The sequence below is a fragment of the Odontesthes bonariensis genome, chromosome 5, assembly GCF_027942865.1.
Source record: "Odontesthes bonariensis isolate fOdoBon6 chromosome 5, fOdoBon6.hap1, whole genome shotgun sequence".
NCBI lineage: Eukaryota > Metazoa > Chordata > Actinopteri > Atheriniformes > Atherinopsidae > Odontesthes > Odontesthes bonariensis.
The window spans coordinates 15,597,386-15,619,910 of NC_134510.1; the positions used below are offsets into that span (position 1 = coordinate 15,597,386).

Here is a 22,525-nt window from a genome sequence, read left to right on the forward strand (position 1 = left end):
TGTGTTTTCTTTGTGGGAGACGGGTGGCTTCTCAAGGGCACAAGTTAATCTGTTCTCCCTCTTTTCATCATGTTAAAAAAAAAACTTTTCCTGGAGGAAAAAACAAACAAACTTGTTGTTGCTCGCTCGGTTGAAAAGTTTGAGCAAGCCTCACAATCACGTCAAACGTCTTACTGAATAAATTATGTCACTCTGCTCACTCAGATGGTAGATGTGATAGAGAGAGAAAGGGATAGAGAAAAAGGTGTGTATGTGTGAACTAAAACAATGTGAAAAGCAGTAAAGCCATTGACTCTGACCGGGATAAAAATGGACCAAAACAACTACTAGTAAAGCAACGCAAGCCACAGTTTATTAACTTAATTTGGAAATTATTTTTCCACTTGAATGATTTTCAAAAGAAACGCCTTTCCTCCGTTTTGTTTGCTTACCGTCACACGACGGTAAACACACGAAACTGTATGACTTATTACACAAGTGTAACACAGCCCTCTTAGAATAAATAGTGATATTGATTTCATAGATACACTTCTCCACGCGCTGTCTGTTGTGTTCGGTCTGGTATCCGAGCAACGAAGGAATGTGCCATTTGCAGGTATGTTCGTGAAAATGATTAAAATCTAATAAATAAAAACAGTGTTTTATTTCAGTCATATGTGACAACAAAGTCTTTTTCTTGCAAATAAATAGGCGTAAGTATTCACTATTAATGACTAAGGTGAGCAGAAAAGCCCTCCATTTCAAGTGAAGAATTCCAGACTTCCCTCTTCCAGCTGGAACTACGTGGCCCATCACGCTTCCGCTTACAAACAGCGGGTCGCTGAAGAAGTAAGTCTTAAAGTGCTTGATAATGGTGAGGATAGAAATGCCCAAAATAGTATAGAGAGCGGATTGTTACAGTCATTGTTTATGCATTAATGTTCGTTTTTAAATGTTGTAATTAACTGATGTGTTGTAAGCAAACAAATCGCCTGCGCCTCCGAATAGACCCCAACGTAAGTGGTAAGAGGACTAATAAAAGTCAAACAGCCTAACCGTTAGTGTCTAACTTGACTGTTAAAGTTAACGCTTAACACAGTATGCTACTGGACACCCAAAAGTTAAGTGTCTACTTTAAAAGTACTCATTTTATTTACACTTTGGCATCATTTCTTGCTAGCTAGAACCCTGTTGTAAATGTTTTTCCCGCACTAATTAAACCGCTGCTGTGAACAGGTGTTCTGTCGCTAATTAAGCATAATATCAGCTGCTGTATTACACAGAAGGCCATTTTATACCTAGCTGTCAAACTGTAGTTTTCGTTGTAATTGTGTGCCTGTTTTTTTTTCTCTTTAAATTCTGGCGTCAGCTAGTGTCAAAACCATACAGCATGATGCTGTCGTTAATTTTAGAATAGTGTTGACAATGGGAATAAACGGAACGTTTAAATTAATGCCTTGCCTTTTGTTAGAGTTGATTCACACAGGTTTTATGATTCCTCCCTTTCTTTTTGTTTTGTCTCCCACAGAAGATGGAGAACTTCATCCTGTATGAGGAGCTCGGGGCAGGCTGCAGCTCTGTTGTATATAAAGGAAGAAGGAAAGGCAATCTCAACTATGTGGCCATCATTTGCACTGACAAAACAAAGAGACCGGAGATTACTAATCATGTAGGATGCTATTTGAACTGTAAACCATAATCTTTCAATCAATTTCCCCCTTCTTTTGTATCAGTATTGTAGTGACGCTGCATGGACATTATTTTAAGGTGGATATTGTTCTATTGAGCCTAGTTATAATTAATACCTACTGTGATACATTTTTTTCTCTCCTCTATTAGGTACGACTCAGCCATGATCTGGATCATCCAAATATAGTACGCTTCTACGAATGGTATGAGACAAGTAACCACCTCTGGTTGGTCGTGGAGCTCTGTACTGGTCAGTAATTATTTTTCTCATTTCTGCAGATTTTCCACCAACAAACACTATGGAATAGAATACACAGTTTATGCTTTAGTAACTTCAATTTGAAAGGATTTTAAAAGTAGCAAATACATCTCCTCTATTTTTATTACTGACTTTGTAACTTTGAATTATATTGTATATTGAAAATTTGAGTTTTTTAGAAAAATCATCGTATATCTTTTTTTTTCTTCTTAAATATCAATCTTTTCTGTCCCTCTGTTAGGTGGTTCCTTGGAATCTGTAATTGCTCATGATGGAAGTCTGTCAGAAGAGGTCGTGAGGAGGTTCGGATGGGACTTGGTCAAAGGACTGAAACACATTCATGAATTTGGAATCATTCTGTCTGACCTGGCCCCTGCTAAGGTTAGAATCTGCATTCATCTGATTCAGAGACTGAAGATCAAAACAGCATTATCAATATTATTGTTATCATTATTATTTGTTTTTAGATCCTTCTGGATGGTAGTGGCATTCTGAAGTTTGGCAACTTCTGTCTGTCTAAGGCTGAGGGGGAGACACTGGAGGACACGTTTGCATTGCTCTCTACATCTGAGGTGGCAGGGGAAGCAGAAAGCAAGGACAATATGAAGAAGGGATTACAAGGTCTGATGACCATTTTGAATCATAATGGTTGTCTACATATGTTTGTTAATTAATAGAGATACTAAACAGTGGATTACCTACAGCGAACATTCAACACAATACCTTTTTTTTCTCGTGGCTCGAGTTTAATTGGCATGCAGTTTATGTAACATGCTGGCTTAATATAATTGGCTGCTTGGGATCACCTAACCATTACATGTGTTAGCCAGGATGCCAAAGCATGCAGAGGAAGCCTAATGAGCCAGGTGAGAATGCCTGTGTGTGCAACAAGAGATGAGTTTTTTTGGTAACGGCAAAGCGGTAGGTCAGGGAGAAGAGGGATGCAGAATAGCTCATGTTTGGACACGATTATCACACCAGAACCTAAAATATGAAAGCAATTGATGCACTGTGGAGCTTATGTATTGTGCGAGAACTACGTGATCTAAATAAGTCAATTTTTTGTCTGTGATTTGTATGATACTAGCTAGATGATTGACTTCTTGTGCAGTGTTTGTCTTTTGTAATTACTGTGTGTATGTTTATTTCTAGGTTCTCCAACTTACAGGGCTCCAGAGGTTTTGCAGGGATCAGAAACCAGCATAAGCTCTGATCTCTGGGCTCTTGGTTGTATCCTCTACTATATGTACATCGGTAACAATTTGAACACACACTCAAACACAATAACACATGCATATGTAGGAAATCATTAAGAATGCCTGAATATTGATTGATTTCATGTTTATTTTCCTCTTTTGCTCTTTTGAATATCTGTTGTGTGAGGGGATTATAATGTTGAAACTCCTAATAAACACAGGACTGAATACAAATCTTTATGGTTAAATGATAAATTGTGCTGAAAACTGAATTATAGAAAAGATTAGATTAATAATAATTTGCTAATACTATACTATTCTATTTTGGTTTCTCAGGTAAACCTCCATTTTACTCTGATAGCTACACTAAACTGACAGAGATGATTTTGTGTCAGGAAGCACCACCTCCAAGACAGACGGGTGATGCACACTTCCTTATATACATAATCAAAGGCAGTTTTATCTGTTGCTTTTTGTTTTTGTTTTTCATTTAATAGATAATCTTGTGTGTCAATTGCTACAGTTTCTTCTGCAGGTCTCCCCAGTCAGGACTTCCAGAGTCTTCTTAAAGGCTTGCTGAACAAAAAGCCAGACAAGAGGTCAGTTTCAAAGACAAAACATGCAGTATTATTGTTGAATATTGCAATGACTTATGATATATTAAAACATCTTCAGTATATTGTGCTAATCTCAGGTGTGTTTATAATGGCTGCATTCACCTCTGCACTGGAGCATGCTACTAAGTTGTAGAACATGCACAAAAGCTGAGTTTTCTCTTAGAGGATATTGTTCTTCTCCTATTTGAAGTCGACATGTCTTCATGATGTAGAGATTGTCTTTGCAATATTGATTGTGAGTATGTTGATATATCAAAACGATGAATACTTTGATCGATTGTGCAGGCCTACCCAGTACACACTGTTCTAATACTGTTTTTGTTTACCATTATTAAATTGATCAGGGTTGACGTGACTACTATACAACATTGCTGTGTCAATTTCAATCTCTTTTGCTCAGTTGTCAGTGTTAAGAGATGCACAGGGTCAGCAGCAATAATCAGACTATCCATTTTTATACCCTGTTAATCCAGTTCAGGGTTAGAGGGGGCTGGAGCCTATCTCAGCTGCAATTGGGTGAAACTGGGGGTGGCACCCTGGAATGTAAGTCCATCACAGGGTCAACACAAAGACAACAACTATGCATGCTCTCGTTCACTCTTTGGGCCAATTTCACCAAAATCACCAAACAAGATAACATGAATGTTTTTGGATGGTGCGAGGAAGCCAGAATACACAGAGAGCCGAGGCATGCAAACCACACAGAAAGGCCCTAGCCAGGTTTCGAACTAGGAACTCTTAGTGCAAGGCAATATAGCAAACTACCACACCAACACACAGCCCCCCAGACAGACAGTGGTATTCAAATAAGGAATAAAGTGTCATGGTTCCAAAAGTATGCTCAGAAAATGAATCCACACCATCACACCACCAGCAACCTTGTTGTGCTTCCTGAAAGGCTTTTCCGCTCACTCCACTGTAAATGGGATGTGCAGCCGAGCCCTTATAAGTTCAAATTAGTATGTAAGTTTTCCAATCTTTTTCATTATGCTGCCGTTTTCTTCTACAGAACAGCTCCTCACTTGTTTGTACTTGTCATGGTCATGTCACTGAGATCTCTTGATTTTTCTTTCATCGGTTTGATGTGAACATTGTCTCAAGGCCTAGAGTTGTATCTACATGTTTTTTTGCATTTCACTAAAACCACATGATTGGCTGGTATTTAACAAAGTGTTGTTGTTGTTCCTACTAAAGTGTTCAGTGAGTGTATCTTAACATTGAAGTGCTGCAGATGCTTTAGTTAGAGTTGTTGTGTTGAGTTTCATACTCCATTGGTTGCATTTTATCTGGTCTTCAAAAGGTGTAACTACCAAAAAGTTATTTGATGTTTTCATCTGACCATACTCTAAAATCCTGTAGAAGTTAAAAAACATTTTTTAGCAAACAAAGTAGATACATATAGATAAATATTTAGTTGTTATTTTTCTTCTTTAGGATGAAGTGGCCTGAGTTGTTGGATCATCCTTTCTGGACACAACTAATAAAAGAGCAACGAGATGTCGAAGCTGTTGAAGAAGAGGATGAAGACGGTGATAAGGAAGAAAATTATGTCTGTGAGGGAGTTTGCTCAGTTAACTTGAGGTGTGTTAATGTATTATTTTTCTATTGTGGTCCTTTAGTTTTGCACAGACTCTTTGTAACAGCAGTTTTATTGCAGGCAGATTTAATTATTTTTTTGTTTGTTTGTTTGTTTGTTTTTGATACTTCCACAGACACACAAGGCCATGCGACCTCTTCCCTTCAGGACAGACAGACCGTCTACCCGGTAGCCATTTAGACATCACCCAGCCAGGCTGTAGGGTGTCAAAGAAACTAATCTCTCCAAATGCAACAAGTGCAGAAACTTGCAGACCATGTGACACAGAGACTGATTACCAACGATCTGTCGAACAACTGTCTTCTGAGACCTTAAAGAACAGCCAGGGTCTACATATGGAAATGGGAAAGGACAGAAGAGGAGAGGGGATGGTAAAGTCTGGAGATGACCCTGAGCACAGTGGGTTACAGCAAATGTGCCACACATTGCTGCCCAAAAAATCATTTACCACAGGTAATGGATTCCCTGATGTTTGTCTTAAGTTTTATATGGTTTTAAGTTAGGCTTTGCAGTTTTAAACTTTGGCACAACAAGCTATGTAATCCTGAAATATAAACAAGGTTAGTAAATTATTTTTTATGTTCTCTCTGTGTGATTGGACATATAAGCTTTATTTTGGAAAATGACCCCTTGTCACCAGTGCCCTAGCAATGTTTTTTTACTCAGCTGATGTACAAAGATTTTATAACTTAGTTAATGTACCTACTCCATCTGCAGCATGCATTTCAAATGTATATGTTAGATTTAAGCTAGAAAATCTTATGCGTTTACTTCGTCTGATAATGTTTTAGAGCTCAGGCCAAAAAGTGGCGTGGATGAGGACAACACCGAGGCTATTTTCCTGCTTAGGTAATCAGTTTTTCTGCTTTCTGGGTGAATGAGACTTCTCTCTTGTGACAAATTGATAAACTTAATCAACTTTTTTGGAGGGAACTAATGGGAATGTTATGTATAATTGTTATAAAGTTATACAGTACTTAATTGAAACTCTTTATCTTGGAAAAACATCCACAAAGGCTGTGAGTATGATAAATAACTGAAATGTATTTTACAAGGAGTGACCCCAATGGAACTTGCATATCTATGCCAGAAAGTGCTCTCCCAAGCCACATTATAAGGCATCAGTCTCTTACATTTTCCTCCTGTTCTTTTAGCTTCTGTACCAACTCAAAAAGAAGTTGTAAAACCGCCGACTCTTCAAACCAGAGCCCTGCACTTAAGGTTACTTTTACTTAATATATCTTTATATGTTCTCTTCTGCACACGTGGACCCATCTGATCATCTCTCTTTCATTTTCTGTCTTCCTAGGCTAGCACTGGTATCGATATCACAAACTGTGTGAAGCGTCTTCTCCACACTGACTCTGATCTGACTGTCACCCCTATCATTGATAACCCAAAGGTACAGGCATACAGTAATAATGTACACAGACTATATTGGTAATCTTTAGGTATTGTCTTTATGTTGCGTTTTAACCTCATCACACAATAAATGTGTGTGAGGATCTATGACTGAACACTGAAATCCGTGACACCAGCTAACAGAGTTTTAAAGTTTCACTGTGATTAACCAGACAGGGTAACATGTAAAGGGAGAACATGGTTACGAGCAAACTGAGACGGCTCAGTCTAAAGTTGACTTTGTGGTGCTGTCTCATTGTTTTAACAGATTGTTAAGACGACTTATATGCGATTTGATCCCAAAACCCTTTGTGTACCAGCATATTCAGGTATATATTTCTGGTTTAGTAAAGGAGATCCCAGTATTTGTGTGTTTATCAGCTCCAGGTTATATTGAAGATAGATTTGTCATTTTTCCTCTTCCAGCTGAGAAGCTAGAGGCTCTGAGTGATGAGGAGTGGACTGTCTTCCTATCACAACTCTGTTTGTCCCTTGAACAACAGAGCACGTCCAATTGCCCCCCCTCCTCTAGTGCTCCTCCTCCATCAGCAGCCATTCGATCTAAACTGAACTTACTGTGCTACCTCTGCTGTGTAGTTGGACATACAACTGTTGCTAACAGGCTGATTAACTCATCACTGGTAAGAAAACATGTTTACTTTGGATCCCTTTTGGAATATTTCTTTACTGGGTTTTATGAGCACATTTTGGAAATTTGGATGAATATTTGGAACGACAGTGGTGGGGTTCTTGGAATGGGGGGGGGTGTACTTGGATTGGGGGGGGGCTGTTAGAGCAATAACGAAGCTGTTTAAGAGCTGTAACACTTTTTATTTACATTATTAACTATTTACATTAACAACCAGTAGGTGTCGCAATTCATTGTTATAAATGCTGTCTTTTAATGTCTGAGCCTGGCAAAGCATTTTTACTTCGGTTTAAAAAAAAAAAAAAAAAAAAAAAAAATTTATTTATTTATTTTTTTTGGGGAACGTTGGCAAGGCGGCAGTGCGAGTTTGCTAAGGCGGCCGCGTTGACTATAATGCGCTGCGGGAATCACTGGCTGTAGCACGGGATTTACAGGCCTTGAGCTAGTGTTTGGTCGTCAAAAAAGAAAGACCTGGTTCTAATCTCTCTCTACTGTCCTGTCCAATATACACTCCCACCACACCACCCCAAAAAAATTCAGTCATTAGCACAGTGCAAGTTAAAGTGTTATATGTAATTATTTTGTGTTTTAGAAGGACCTGTGTTTTTTTTTATGACTTTCAAAATGTCAGAAAATGTAATGTGTTTTTAAAAAAGGCATCAATCTTTTTTCACAAGCTGACACAATTTCCCCAGGTCCTAACGACATGTCTGTGGCATGCTTTGTCAAAATAGGAGAGCAAGACACAACAGCCATTTATTTACACCTCTGTTTAGTCATTTTAGGGGCATGGAGTGAGCTACTCTACTCCACTCTGCCCCTCTCTTCTTCAGGGTCTGCTTTTGAGATCTGCAGTACTTAATAACCCTTGGAGCATTTTTTTATTGTGTGAAAGAGCATATGTTGAATAGATTGCTAAAATCAAGTCTAAAAAAGACTTGATTCTCAATTTTTCTCTTAAATACTTGCATTTCATCTGCCGTTGCACCTTGAACAGCTAGCAGACTACTGATTGCTATTTTAAGGCATAATCTGGCCTGAGTTGTTAAAACACACCTCAGAACCTAATAATAACCCAATAAGAGCTTGCGTTTTAATTCCTCCTCACACATTGGCTCTATAAACTCTGGATTTCACTTCTGCTCAATTCCTCTGTGTTTTATTTAAGTTTTTAGTAACTAGCTTGAAGAACTTTTGCTTATATGGGCAATATTACACAGATTCTTGTTTTTATGATGGCTGTTATCAGTGCTGTATTGATGGTGGATTCACTGAGAAATGGGAAATTAGAATTTTTTTTTTTTACTTCTGACAAAAAAGAAAGCTAGAGAATCCAAACTACAAGCCTTTTTTTTTTTTTTTTTTTTTTTTTTGGGTTATAAAACATTAAACAAATTACAGATCGAACATTCTAATCTCCATTTATATCTTCATTTAGATTAACTATACAACTAATGAAGTGCTTTGATGTTAAAAGCAAAAAAGTTTTAACTTCCCACTTCTGATCTACAGTAAATGCAGCCACATCTGAAGTTGAAGCTCGGCAGAGATAACGAGAAAGGGAACTGATAACCTTGTGAAGTGACATAAAATTTCCCAGCAGATTTGAACAGATCTCTGAATGACAGATTTTTTTTTGATACTGGGGACCTACAAATACATACCAAAGTTCTGTTTTTTTTTTTCTGAATTTTCGAGTTGGTTGTGATTTCAGACACACACACATATATGCTGTCAAGCACAGAAAATGAGTGACTTTAAATATGTCCCATTTGACTTTTATCATAATTTTCTTATAAATTAGCTTCTTAATCCTATTTGTCAATCTTTTTTCCCTCTTCCTCTCAAATCTTCTCCCTCCCTCATTCAGCTGCTAGTATTGACTCAGCAGTTACGACAAGCCCCAAACTGGGACGTGTAAGTACATCACACACGTTATTCCTACATAAAGAGACATTGTAATTGCAAGACTTTTGACTTTTGAAAAGTTGTAGGAATAATTTTCTTTGTTTCTTTTTTAGTAATTGAAAAATAGGGTTATTAGACACACCTGTTTTCATTCAATAATAAGAAAAAATGTTTTGCAGACGGAGCAAGATTCTCAGGGTGATGGGTCTCCTGGCTCTACACTGCAGTCACCTTGAAGAGGACAGTCCTGTTTCTGAGGTTTGGTGGAAAACACACACACACACACACACACACACACACAGTCATGTTTTAAGTTGTGGGTATTAAACTGTTTTTTTTTTTGTTTTTTTTTTTCAATAATTTCCTAAACAGCTTTTTACAATTTACTAAAAAGTACTGTTATCTTAGCTTTAACCAAAACCTTACTTTGTCTTATCGTTCCTCAACAAAGTTGTCATAGTCAAACTTATTGATTGTACTTTTATGGAAACTTGACATTTGTTGCCAAGAGTGGTAAGTCCTCAGAGTCTGTGTAAGATGTATGTATCTGCAACGTAATTAAAGCAAGCTCTCGCATTATCACACAAAGGTAAAAAGGGGCTTGAATCAGTAACATTGATATTTCATGATCAGCTTAAAATAAATCATTCTTAAAAAAAAAAAAAAAGTATTCTGTTTTACTACAAATTATATTTGATAGTTGAACAGCCGAACAACTAAGCAAAAAACCTTATGTCATGGACATAATACATGCAGTACCAGTTTAGACCACGGTGTGGCAGTAATCACCAAAAGAAACCAGTACATGCACAACATAAAAAAGTAAAAATACCAAGAAGGACACTCATAAAACATAAAGATGTGCCTGTTTTTTGTTTGTTTACATTATCCCTTCTTTTGTTCGGTTTAGGAGCATATTAGCAGTACAGAAAACCTTTAGCCTAGCTTTAAGGAGAAATTCTGCCCTGATTTAAGGTGTGGATGGATGTGGCTCAATCCATTTTTATTCTTAGTACCAGTTTGTACCAGCTGGTGGCATTAAAAACCCACGAGACAACATCCTCTGAGTGAATGATGAAAACCCAACTTCTCTCTGTCAGAAACACACTCGCACACACAATCGCACAGAGAAAGATCTTGCTGGCTTTTGCTCGGTTCATTCTTATGTTGATCTACACACGTTTGTTTATTAGGCTTTGCTTACACAGTCGTATCATTATAACATATTTATTTTATTTCATAGCTTGCTAGATTTTGTAATATGAATGTTTTTTTTTCTCACACAAAACTTAAATGTACACTTCTGAATTATGAAAGAGTTGGTATGTCTTAACTGTAACTATTGTGATGACTTTGTACAGGTTATTGCTTTTGTAAATTCTGTATCATTTTAGCTAATGATTTGTATGGATTATCTGTACAGTGAATTGCATTACAGTCTTTGTAATGGTAATAATAAGGCCAGTTGAACAGCGTATAATTAAAATCAAAAGGTCATTAGATTAAAACATCCTGTCTAATAAATATCTTGTAAGTCCCCTTCATGCCGCCCAAACAACACTGACATGTTGGGGCATGGACGCAGGATCTCTGATGGAGGCCTATGGTAGTCTGGTACTGGGATTTTTGCGGGGGGTCCCTCGGGTCTTTTGGGCTGCATTGGGTGAGGAGCATTATGTTGCTGAGACAGGCTGGTAAGGTTGATGAGTTGTTTTCATGATGAGATGTGCTTAGTCATCAACAATGAACGTGAATGCCAAAACCCCGGGTTTCCCACAATAACATTGCTTGTAATGAAATGATCAAAATTTTAAACTAACCTGTCGCACACAGCTGTGAGCACTGCAGAATTATCATGCAGCTGAATGAGAAACTCTTCAGAACAGCTTTAACAAAAACTAAACATTATAGCCATCATGAAGAGATTTATCAATGCATTTGTCTTAAAGGCAGCATTAGTTTTATTCTAATAAACTAGCTCTTGAGTTTATATAACTAACTCATTGTAATACCCATAATCAAGAAAGTGTAGCACAGTATTAGAATACACTTGCCCATATGTTTATGTTGTTTATGTTGATGCATTTGGCAGACGCTTTTATCCAAAGCGATTTACAGGCAGGTAGGGTAACGGGGGTCTTGCCTAAGGAGGTAGTACCTTTCAAGCAGGGGATTTGAACCCAGGTCACCCACATATGCCTATACTCCACATCTTCTTGATGGACACACACAGGCAATTCAGTAACTCAACTCAACTCCCCTAAATATACATTCATGTTCTAACAAAGTGTTGGACTTTGACCTCTTCATTATTTCATTCTTTTTTTTAAATTTTTTTTATCTTCACTTGATTAAAGAAAAATAAATATCCTACATCTGTTTTGGTTTGTTTCTTTTTTTTCCTCTCTTTGCACATTACTATTACTGCTTCTGAGTCTTCAGTCATTTACAAAATGGCTGACTTTGGCATAGCTGTGTTGTTTCAGTGTTGAATGTTTTAGTTAAAGACAAATGGCAGAACAGTTTCTCTGCTACTCTCTACCTCCCCTTAGCTACCAAATGATGGTACATTAAGAAAAGAACAACGCTGCACAATTGCGCTTGTGTATATTTGTGTGCGTGTTTGTGACTATGGACATCATGTGTGACCATCTATGGACTCAGCAGGGGTTCTCTCTCTCTTTCTGTGTGTGTGTGCGCGTGCGCGCTTGTGTGTGTGTGGGGGCTTTTAAAAAAAACTTTGTTTGTGTGAGCTCCCAGCAGGGGTCCTGTGTATGTAGTTTTATCTGTGTCTGTGTTGTTATATTTGTGTGTGTCTGTTTGTGCACACACACACATGCTCGATAAACACCCTGTTGTTGTGTGTATCTTTATATTGCTGTGATTCTAATAGATGACCAATAAAACAGCACACACTTGCATTTTTCTGTGTGTGTGAATTGTCACAGTGGGGGGTTCTCCTACTGCAATCCTGCTGATTGGTGTTAGGGCTGGGTTTAGTTACCATGGTAACTGCTATAAGCTTCAGTTACCCACCAACATACACATCCAAACACGCCTATGTACACAACCAGGGAATACCTGTCTTCTTTTCCCATTATCTTCTTTCTTTTAGTTGTGGTCCATTTCTATTTACTCTCTGACTGTTTTTGTCCCTCCATCCCATCAGTAGAGGTGTATGGATATAAAGAAATGTCTGGGTTAATTTTACTAACAAAAACTTTTCATGTAATCTAGAAAAAATTACATTCGAAACCAACTACCTGTGATTTCTTACTCACTTATCATCATTTAAAGTCGCGTGAAAAAGAAAGGTGTTAAAACTGGGTAAACGCAGCCTCAGATATAAAAAAACAACAGATGACATTACAGTGTGTAATTGTTTCTTATTTAAAGGGGATAAAGAATCAAAATCGTCTTTTTCACGTTTTTGGTGTTAGTTCTGAGTCTCCCCGCTGTGGGGAGTACACACGAAGTGCCAGCAAGTGTCAGAACCTCTGTTTCAAGTACTCCCCTTTTTTTGAATATCCCCCAGAATATCCCCCAATCCGTTTTTGTGAAAAAGTGATGTCACTTTTTCAGCAATCGCCCCCCCCACACCCAAATCCACAGCCACCCCGTTTCAGACACGCCCCTTCGGCGAGAAACAGGAACAGGTGAGCCTTCCAAGGCTGTGAAAGCGGACTACGATCGCTATATATTATTCCCCCGGAAAGCTAATGTTCGCGATCAATGGCTTTTATTTATTTTCAACAGCATCCCCTGTACATACAACCGCCGACTTTTTCTTTGCTCTGCGCATTTCACGGAGTACAGTTTCACAAACCTTGCACGATTCCGAGCAGCTCAGTAGATGGTCAGTGCCGACAGGGACAGACACAGACTGCAGCGAGCTGTGGCTCCGCTGAGAAGGTGATCGGCTGCACGTCTCCAGGACTATGGGGCGAGCAGGTCGGATCACAGCAGACCCTTCTCTATTTGCACCACTCCCCTCGGGCAGGAAGCTTCGGTCCATTCGGACCAGAACCTCCCGTCACAAAAACAGTTTTTTCCCCCTTGCAGTTGGACTTATGAACACTTCATAATCACCTCATAACCTGCCCCAGTCACTTTACCATCATTAAAATTGCACTAATGAAGTTGCACTGTTGTTGCTCTGTATATTGGATACTGTGTATTGTTGTACACACCTTGTACATTTTATATTCATATATTTTTATTCTTTATTTTTTATTATTATATCCTATGTTACATGTTTGCACCTTACGCCGCAGCAAATTCCTAGTTAGTGAACACTGTTCACTAACAATGGCAATAAAACGAATTCTGATTCTGATGAGCTTTCTTTTCAGTCAGTGTATGTGAGAGCAAGGGCAGCCAATCAAGCAACGGCAACCGAATAGCGCCAACACCTACCTGCATTTCATAATGAGGTTGCCAGATAAGCTCTGAAACGACGCCAATAAGGGAAAAAGACGCATTCTAAACCCAGCATAGTAACAGCTGTTTCAGAGAGCCTTTTAGGGAGGTTCTGAGCCATTACAGACCAAACCAATTTTTTTTGGGCTACATATCACATCACAGAACAAAGATTAATGCCCCATTCAACCATTCTCTATCACCTTTAACAAAAATTAAACCACAATGCAAAAGCTATGTGAAAAATGAAGTTCATTCTTGGTGCTTCCATAGGAATGAACAAGTAGCAATCAGGTGCTGCTAACCAAATGCACTTGATTAATGTGTGGGTTGGTTCTAATACTTTCATTCCTCCGTGATGGGGCGTAACTGAATGTTGTCCCTGTTTAGGACAATTCCACTGGACATTGATCCTAAACATAAGCATGTTGACCATGTTTCCTTTGGGGCAGTAGCTGCTTCTTTTCTGGCTCTGGCTGAAATGACTAAGTAAACAGCGGAGGTGAAGGCCCTCAAAGCAAGTTTAAAGTTCATGTGTCTGCAGTACAGGCTTATGGATCATGCTATTATCCGCCTATATCTATGGGTCATATAATTAACCACAGTCATGTATTACAAATCCAGTTTGTTTTAAGGGCTGTTATATTATGTGACTACACTTTGAAATGCTAAAACATGGTGTATACCAATAATAAAGAACTTGATTGAACATTTCTTGTAAATGTCAGTTTTTTTTTATGGCATTAAATCTCCATTTTTGTTTTTATCATTTGTTTTTGTATCAGGGAAATTGTTGTATTTATCTAAACTGAATCTCACTCATTCCAGGCTGTGTCGACGCTAACAGACCTGCTGAGGGATAATCTCAGGAATAATAAGCTGAAGCAGTTGCTGTTGCCGCCACTCGGGGAGTTCCTCTACCTCGTCTCCTCTCAGGTACTATCTGCATGTCAAAGGGTAACATGTTAAAACATGCTACAAAATAAGGATTATGTTGTTAATTAATCTTAAGGAAACGATGCTTAATTCAAAGACATTTATACAAGTGAAAAATTAGTGCGCATGTGTACTTGCTTACAGAAACACAAGTGACAAGAAGGTTTCATCTTTTTTTTTTTTTAATCATCTTTTTAAGGGGATCTCCATGCTGTTAGTTCAGGGGGCTGGGATGGGATTTCTCATCAGAAATGTTAATTGGGCTTCCATGCTCAGTGGAAACATGCTTCACTCCTTAATAGCTTATTCAGTATTACTGCATGTTATGTCCACACTTTTAAACAACTAATACTGGATTATAAACAGCTGATAGAAGCATTGACAAAAAACAAGATTAATTTTCATATGGAGAGAATGTGAATATTTTTCTGAACTTGTAAACTATTTTAACGCACAAATTGCATAATTTCTCTTAGTAAGTGTTTTATTATGTTTGATGTGTTGTCATTGTAGTTGGGATACTGAAACTTAATATGTTCTGCCTGAATTATTGTCTGTTATTTCGACTGATTTTAACCATTTTATCTTGACCGGGGATTTTAACATTCACATGGATAATATGACGGATGGTACTGCCAAAGAATTTTCTTCTGTTCTGGACATGTTTGGTTTGTGGCAACATGTAACAGAACCAACCCACCTTCGAGGTCACATTCTGGACCTGGTCATTTCTAAAGGTGTTGATATTTCTTCTGTTGTGGTTATTGATTTGGCCTTGTCTGACCATTTTTGTATTTTATTTGATTTACATATTACTCAGAATGTTCAAACAACCAGCTTCTCAGTTAAGAAGAGGTACATCAATGAGAAAACAAGTGCTCAGTTTAGGGAGGCCATAGCTATGTTACCAACAATGAGCGCAAAGTCGGTTGAAGGAATGCTGGATCATTTTAACTTGAAGATTTTTAATGTAATGGAAGCTGTTGCACCGATAAGAATCAAGAGCACCTTGATCAAACAGAAAACCCCATGGAGAAACACCACTACGGTCAAAAACCTGAAAAGAGAATGCAGGAAAGCTGAACGTAAGTGGAGGAAAACAAAGCTTCAGATTCACTATGAGCTACACAAAGAAAGCCTGCGTAGTTATAACAATGAGCTGTGCAAGGCCAGACAGCTGCATTTATCTGAAATCATTAATAAGAATGTCAACAATTCTCGAACTCTGTTTCAATTCAATTCAAAATTCAAAAATACTTTATTTATCCCAGAGGGAAATTAAATGTTGATGTAGCTCAATTAAATCAAGGAGTTATTATAGATGCTGATGGCTGTGGGCAGGAAAGATTTCCTGTAGCGGTCCGTTTTGCATCCAAACTGAAGAAGCCTTTGACTGAAGAGACTCTGTTTTCCGATAACAGTCTCATGGAGAGGATGTTCAGGGTTGTCCATAATTCTCTTGATTTTATGCAAAATCCTTCTTTGCATTATTGTCTCCAGAGGTTCCACAGTCGTCCCCAGAACAGAACCAGCCTTCTTTATCAGGTTGTTGAGTCTTTTTAGGTCCCTGGTTCTGATGCTGCTGCCCCAACAGATGACGCAAGAGGAAATGACGCTCTCAACAACAGACTTGTAGAAGATCTGCAACATCTTGTTGCAAACCTTGAAGGACCTTAGCTTCCTCAAGAAGTACAGTCTGCTCTGTCCTTTCTTGTAGATTGCTTCACTGTTGTGTCTCCAGTCCAGTCTGTTGTCCACATGAACACCAAGGTATTTATATTCCTCAACCACCTCCACTTCTTCTCCCATGATGGAAACAGGGTTTGATCTGACCCTGTTTCTCCTGAAATCTACAATCATCTCCTTTGTTTTGTTAACATTCAAGATGAGATGATTGTTCCCACACCATGCCACAAAGCGGTCCACCAGCTCTCTGTACTCAGCTTCTTGTCCATCTCTGATACACCCGACAACTGCAGAGTCATCTGAATATTTCTGTAGATGACAGGAATCTGTCTTGTACTGGAAGTCTGAAGTGTACAGAGTGAAAAGGAATGGTGAGAGTACAGTCCCCTGTGGTGCTCCTGTGCTGCTGATCACCTGGTTAGACACACAATTCTTCAGTCTGACTAACTGTGGTCTGTTTGTCTGGTAGTCATTAATCCAGGTGATTGTTGAGGCTTCCACCTGAGTCTTCTGGAGTTTCAGACGAAGCAGATCAGGCTGGATTGTGTTAAATGCACTGGAGAAATCAAAGAACATGATCCTCACAGTGCTGCCTGCTTTGTCCAGATGACAGTGGGTTTGTTGAAGCAGGTGTATGATAGCGTCTTCAACTCCAACTCCATGGCGATAAGCAAACTGCAGGGGGTCCTGATATGTGCTGGTTTGCTTACACAGGTGGGTCAACAGGAGTCTCTCCAGGACCTTCATGATGTGAGATGTCAGGGCAACAGGTCTGTAGTCATTGATGTCTGAAGGGTGAGTTTTCTTTGGTACCGGAACCAGACAGGATGTCTTCCACAACAGTGGTACCTTCTCTTGGGTCAAGCTAAGGTTGAAAAGGTGTTGCAGAATCCCACAGAGCTGCTCTGCACAGGCCTTCAGGACTCGGGGGCTGACACCATCTGGACCTGCAGCCTTGTTCCGGTTCAGTCTCTCCAACTGCCTCTTCACCTGACTTCTAGAAACAGAAAAGTGGGAGGGGGGGGCAAAGGGGACAGCAGCATCTCCTGATTGGGTTGAAGACAAACTAGTGGAAGCAGAAGAATCCATGACTGAGGTGGAGGTGGAGATGTTACAGGAAAGCTGTGAGTCAGAGGAGGGTGGGATGTCTCTTTGGCTGGGAACAGGAGGGGAGGATGGTGAGCTTGTTCCTGAACTGAACCTGTTGAAGAATGTGTTCAGCTCATTTGCTCTGTCCAGACTTCCATCCATCCGATCCTCCCTCTGCTTGAGGCCTGTGATCTTCTTCATTCCTGACCACACATCTCTGATATTGTTCCTCTGCAGTTTACTCTCAAGCTTCTTTCTATACACCTCCTTGCTCTCTCTGATCTTGACTTTGAGCTGCTTCTGTATACTCCTCAGTAACTCCCTGTCTCGCTCCCTAAAGGCTCTTTTTTTCTTGTTCAATAGTTCCTTTAGCTCACTGGTGATCCAGGGTTTGTTATTAGGGAAGCATCTCACTGTTCTGGTGGGGATGGTGTTGTCCACACAGAAGTTTATATAGTCAGTCACACACTCAGTCATGGCATTAATGTCCTCTCCATGTGGCTTACAAAGAGAAATCCAATCGGTTGCATCAAAACAACCCTGTAAGGCTTCTTCAGCTTCATGTGACCACTTTCTAACAGTCCTTTTTGTGACAGGTAGTCTCTGGACAAGGGATTTATATGCTGAACAGAGAAAAACAAGGTTGTGATCTGATTTACCCAGGGGAGGTCTTGATTTCGAAATGTATGAATCCTTGACATTTGTGTAAAACAAATCCAATGTCTTGTTTTCTCTGGTAGAGCAGCTGACAAACTGTTGAAAAGTTGGCAGTGTAGCAGAGAGTGAGGCATGATTAAAATCACCAGATATTGCCACAAAAGAATTGGGGTGTTGTGTCTGTATCTTAGCAACAACGGAACTGATGACATCACATGCAGTGTCGGCAACAGCTGAGGGTGGAATGTAAACAGCCACCAAAACAACACTTGTGAACTCTCTTGGCAAATAATATGGACGAAAACTTACTGCCAATAGTTCAATGTCAGGACTGCAGAGACGACTCTTCACAGTAACATGTCCTGGGTGACACCATCTGTTGTTGACAAGCACTGCCAATCCACCCCCTTTCCTTTTCCTGCTACTCTTTAAATCTCGATCTGCTTGTACAGTCAGGAAGCCCGGCAGAGAGACGCTGGAGTCGGGGATATGATCCTGTAGCCATGTCTCAGTAAAACACATAATGCTACATTCCCGATATTCTTGCTGAGTCCTTGTCAAGGCTAGAAGTTCATCCAACTTGTTAGCTAATGATCTTACATTGCCCATGATGACGGATGGCAGAGATGGTTTGAACTTCTTCTTTCTTTCTCTCCTCTTTGCTCCTGCTCTGCATCCACGACGCCTCCTTTTCAATTCCAGTGGGATTTCTGGCTTCAGTTGTCGAATTATTTCTGCTTTTCCAATGTTAATCAGCTGCTCCCTGTTGTAAACCACCTTGTTGCTATGGTTATGCATAATAACAAAAGAGTAAAATATACAAAAGTATTGGGAAAAATTAATCCAGCTGCACAGCATCCAAGGCAGGAAGGAACAGTTGTCCAAAAAATGCAATTTCTTCCAAGAAATAACAGGAATGAAATTTAGAAAAAAGAAAAATCTCAATGTGAGGTACAGAGCTACTCCAACATGCTGCCACCCTCAGCAGCGCATTCTAGAACATTTATTAGCAAACCATAGTTTGCTATGGTTGAAAAACTCACAAATCCTCCTAAACAGTCAAACCCAGACCTCCTCTCCACTGAGAAATGCAACGAATTTGCCAACTTTTTTAGCCAAAAAAATCAAAACAATTAGACAAAACATTAACGCAACACAGACAAACAAGAAAACTATTCTGTGTCTAAAACCTAGAAGTAACTCTGACGTTATGTCACAATTTAATATTGTTAATTTAAAAATCCTAGAGGAAACAGTTCGGCAGCTGAAATCAACAACTTGTTCTCTGGACATAATACCATCCGACTTTTTAAAAACTGTTTTTACCTCAGTAGAAAGTGTTTTCCTACGAATAGTTAACAGCTCACTGGCATCAGGCATTTTTCCCAAGTCACTAAAGACAGCTGCCATTAAGCCACTCCTAAAGAAGAGAACTCTAGACACTTCTATGATGAACAACTACAGACCTGTCTCTAACCTCTCTTTTATATCCAAGATTATTGAGAAAGTTGTATTTAACCAGCTCAACGACTTTCTGAATGAAAGTGGAAGTCTTGATAACTTTCAATCCGGCTTCAGACGTCATCACAGCACTGAAACAGCTCTGGTAAAAGTGTTAAACGACATTAGGTTGAATACTGATTCTGGTAATGTTTCAGTCCTGGTTCTGTTGGACCTCAGCGCTGCGTTTGATACTGTAGATCACAGAATCCTGTTGCACAGGCTGGAAAACTGGGTTGGACTTTCTGGAGCGGTCCTTAACTGGTTCAGGTCCTACTTAGAAGGCCGGAGTTATTTTGTTACAATTGGCAGCTATGAATCTGAGCGAGTGGCCATGACTTGTGGAGTCCCCCAGGGGTCAAATCTTGGACCTCTTCTGTTTAACTTGTATATGCTCCCTTTGGGTCAGATATTGCAGAATTTTAACATCTCAGTTATTATCACAGTTATGCAGACGATACACAACTTTATGTGTCTCTGTCACCAGACGACTGCAGCCCAGCAGACGTACTGTGTCAGTGTCTGGAGGAAGTAAACACCTGGATGAGAGAGAATTTTCTACAATTAAATGAAGACAAAACTGAGATCATTCTGTTTGGTAGCAAAGAGAAGAGGGTCAGCATTGGTAAATATCTTGAGACTCGGGACCTTATAATCACTGACCAAGTTCGTAACCTCGGAGTGTTGATAGAGTCAGATCTGACTTTCAGCAGCCACATCAAAGCTGTCACCAAGGCAGCTTTTTACCATCTCAGAAACATCAACAGAATTAAAGGTTTCCTCTCCCAAAAAGACCAGGAGAAACTCATCCATGCATTCATCTCCAGTAGACTCGATTACTGTAATGCTCTTTTAACTGGAGTTCCCAAAGAGCATTAAACGTCTGCAGCTCCTCCAGAACGCTGCTGCTAGAGTTTTAACCGGGACTAAGAGATCTGAACACATCACACCAGTTTTAAAATCTTTACTCTGGCTTCCAGTCAGTCACAGAATAGATTTTAAAAGCCTGCAGATGGTTTACAAATCCCAGAACGGTTTAGGCCCAAAATACATCTGTGATATGTTCAGAGAATATAAACCCAGCAGAGCTCTTAGATCCAAGGACTCAGGTCAGCTGGTCCAGTCCAGAGTCCAGACTAAACATGGAGAAGCAGCATTTAGCTGTTATGCTGCAAACAAGTGGAACAAACTGCCAGTGGAGATTAAACTTTCACCAAATGGAGACATTTTTAAATCCAGGTTAAAGACATTTCTTTTCTCATGTGTCTATGCATGAAATATCTTTTAACTTATCTAGACTGTTGCCTGTTTTTAAATTCATTTAAATGATTTCATTTGTTTCTCTCTATATTCTTTTATGTATTTTTAATGCTTCTTGCACTCCCTGCTGCAATGCTTTTATTTTATGTAAAGCACTTTGAACTGTTTGTACATGAAATGTGCTATACAAATAAATTTGATTTGATTTGATATAATGCACAGACTTATCTGAAAACAAATATCATATTGTATTTATATTATTTGCTCTTGCAGTTTTTTTTTTTTTTTTGGCCATCAAGATCCCAAGATTTCTAAATTTCGATAAAGATTGGGATGGATTTTCTGAAATCAATTATACACAGCATTTATGCCACATGCAAGAGAGTTCAAATGACATTTTCTCATTACCTCAGTGAGAAAAAGTAATCTTGAGCGAAACGAATGAAACTGAGCACTCTATCATTACATAATGGTGTTTCATTTTACATGCTGACTAAACTGAATTGAAAAGAAATTGACTCCTGTCCTGAAAATGACAAGAGAGAGTGGAGGAGGTGTCCTTAATTAAAGGGGTGATGCCAATTTATTTCTGATTAACCTCAATCTAACCAGGCAAGTCAATTAAGCATAAGATTTTTATTTACTTGACTGATGAATAACCTTCAAAAATCAATCGGCTCACCTTATTACACTTCACACTGTTGTGAAGCTGAAGAAAATATCTCCTGTAGAAGCTCTAAATATATTCACATGTTGACTCCTGCAAGTTCTGTTTCCACTGATTGTACAAATTGTTCTTGTTCGACTCCTCCACAGTTTAGTGAGACCTTAGGTGTAATATAACCCTTTTATGAAATATGTCTAAAAAAAGATTTGCCACATGCATCTTCATACTAAAAAATTGTAAATCTTATGCTCCTGGACTTTTGTAAAACCACTGTTCAAAACTGAACAAAAGAACAATAATTCCATCTCAGCCCTGTACATGCACAGCCGTACACGTGAATCTTGTCAAGAGGCTAACAGAGATGCCTTCAAATGTCGAGCAACAAGGCACCGTGCCAATGTTACGATCTAACCTAAAGAAATTGAGAGGCATTGACCTTGTCATTTTGAGATTATGTTTGTTCATCGTCTATATCATAGTGTGTGTATATATAAATGTAAACAAAAAAAATCTAGTTTATCTGTTATATGGTTTTCTTTTTCTAATTTACATCTATATCTGACTTAATTAGAAATGTTGGACCCTATAAAAACAATGAGAAACACTGGTCTCCTGATAACTGTCACAGCCCTTTATTTCTTTATTTGAAACTATTGATATTTTATAAACAGAGAGGTGAACAGATTGTTGGTTAAATAATTAAAGAAAATAATATGCACAATATTTTTTAAAAGTTGAAAAAAGTTAACACATTTGGAATAAAACTAAAATGTCAATATAAAGCCATCTAAATTAGATGTATTTTATCTTATTCAGATGTCTGTAAAAGCATGTTGCTGCACATTCATGATAACCATGTAATCAAGATGTCTTGACCACTCATGCTTCCTATTCCCCTCCCTTACTTGGCCTTTTCTTGCCCTTTTCCTCACTTTACTCTACTTGCATCTCCTCCACTTTATCTGTCTGCCTTCCTCTCATTCCCACTCTACTCCTCCACTGCCCCTACCCCTTCA

At 38.9% G+C, this 22,525-nt stretch overlaps 1 protein-coding gene across 2 annotated transcripts in view; it reads left to right on the top strand.

Annotated features, from left to right (window-relative positions):
• The first annotated feature begins 776 nt into the window (after window positions 1-776).
• ulk4 (unc-51 like kinase 4) overlaps window positions 777-22,525 on the top strand; it is an 85,303-nt gene continuing 63,554 nt past the window's right edge. For both annotated transcript variants that reach the window (XM_075466588.1, XM_075466589.1), the window contains exons 1-18: window positions 777-828; window positions 1,508-1,648; window positions 1,819-1,918; window positions 2,169-2,308; window positions 2,395-2,548; window positions 3,080-3,181; window positions 3,460-3,543; window positions 3,647-3,722; window positions 5,175-5,321; window positions 5,453-5,790; window positions 6,129-6,186; window positions 6,492-6,558; window positions 6,647-6,739; window positions 7,007-7,067; window positions 7,165-7,379; window positions 9,258-9,304; window positions 9,475-9,553; window positions 14,543-14,650. In XM_075466588.1, the coding sequence (XP_075322703.1) occupies window positions 1,511-1,648; window positions 1,819-1,918; window positions 2,169-2,308; window positions 2,395-2,548; window positions 3,080-3,181; window positions 3,460-3,543; window positions 3,647-3,722; window positions 5,175-5,321; window positions 5,453-5,790; window positions 6,129-6,186; window positions 6,492-6,558; window positions 6,647-6,739; window positions 7,007-7,067; window positions 7,165-7,379; window positions 9,258-9,304; window positions 9,475-9,553; window positions 14,543-14,650 (2,007 nt within the window). In that variant the 5' untranslated portion in view covers window positions 777-828; window positions 1,508-1,510. The remainder of the gene's footprint in view (window positions 829-1,507; window positions 1,649-1,818; window positions 1,919-2,168; window positions 2,309-2,394; window positions 2,549-3,079; window positions 3,182-3,459; window positions 3,544-3,646; window positions 3,723-5,174; window positions 5,322-5,452; window positions 5,791-6,128; window positions 6,187-6,491; window positions 6,559-6,646; window positions 6,740-7,006; window positions 7,068-7,164; window positions 7,380-9,257; window positions 9,305-9,474; window positions 9,554-14,542; window positions 14,651-22,525) is intronic.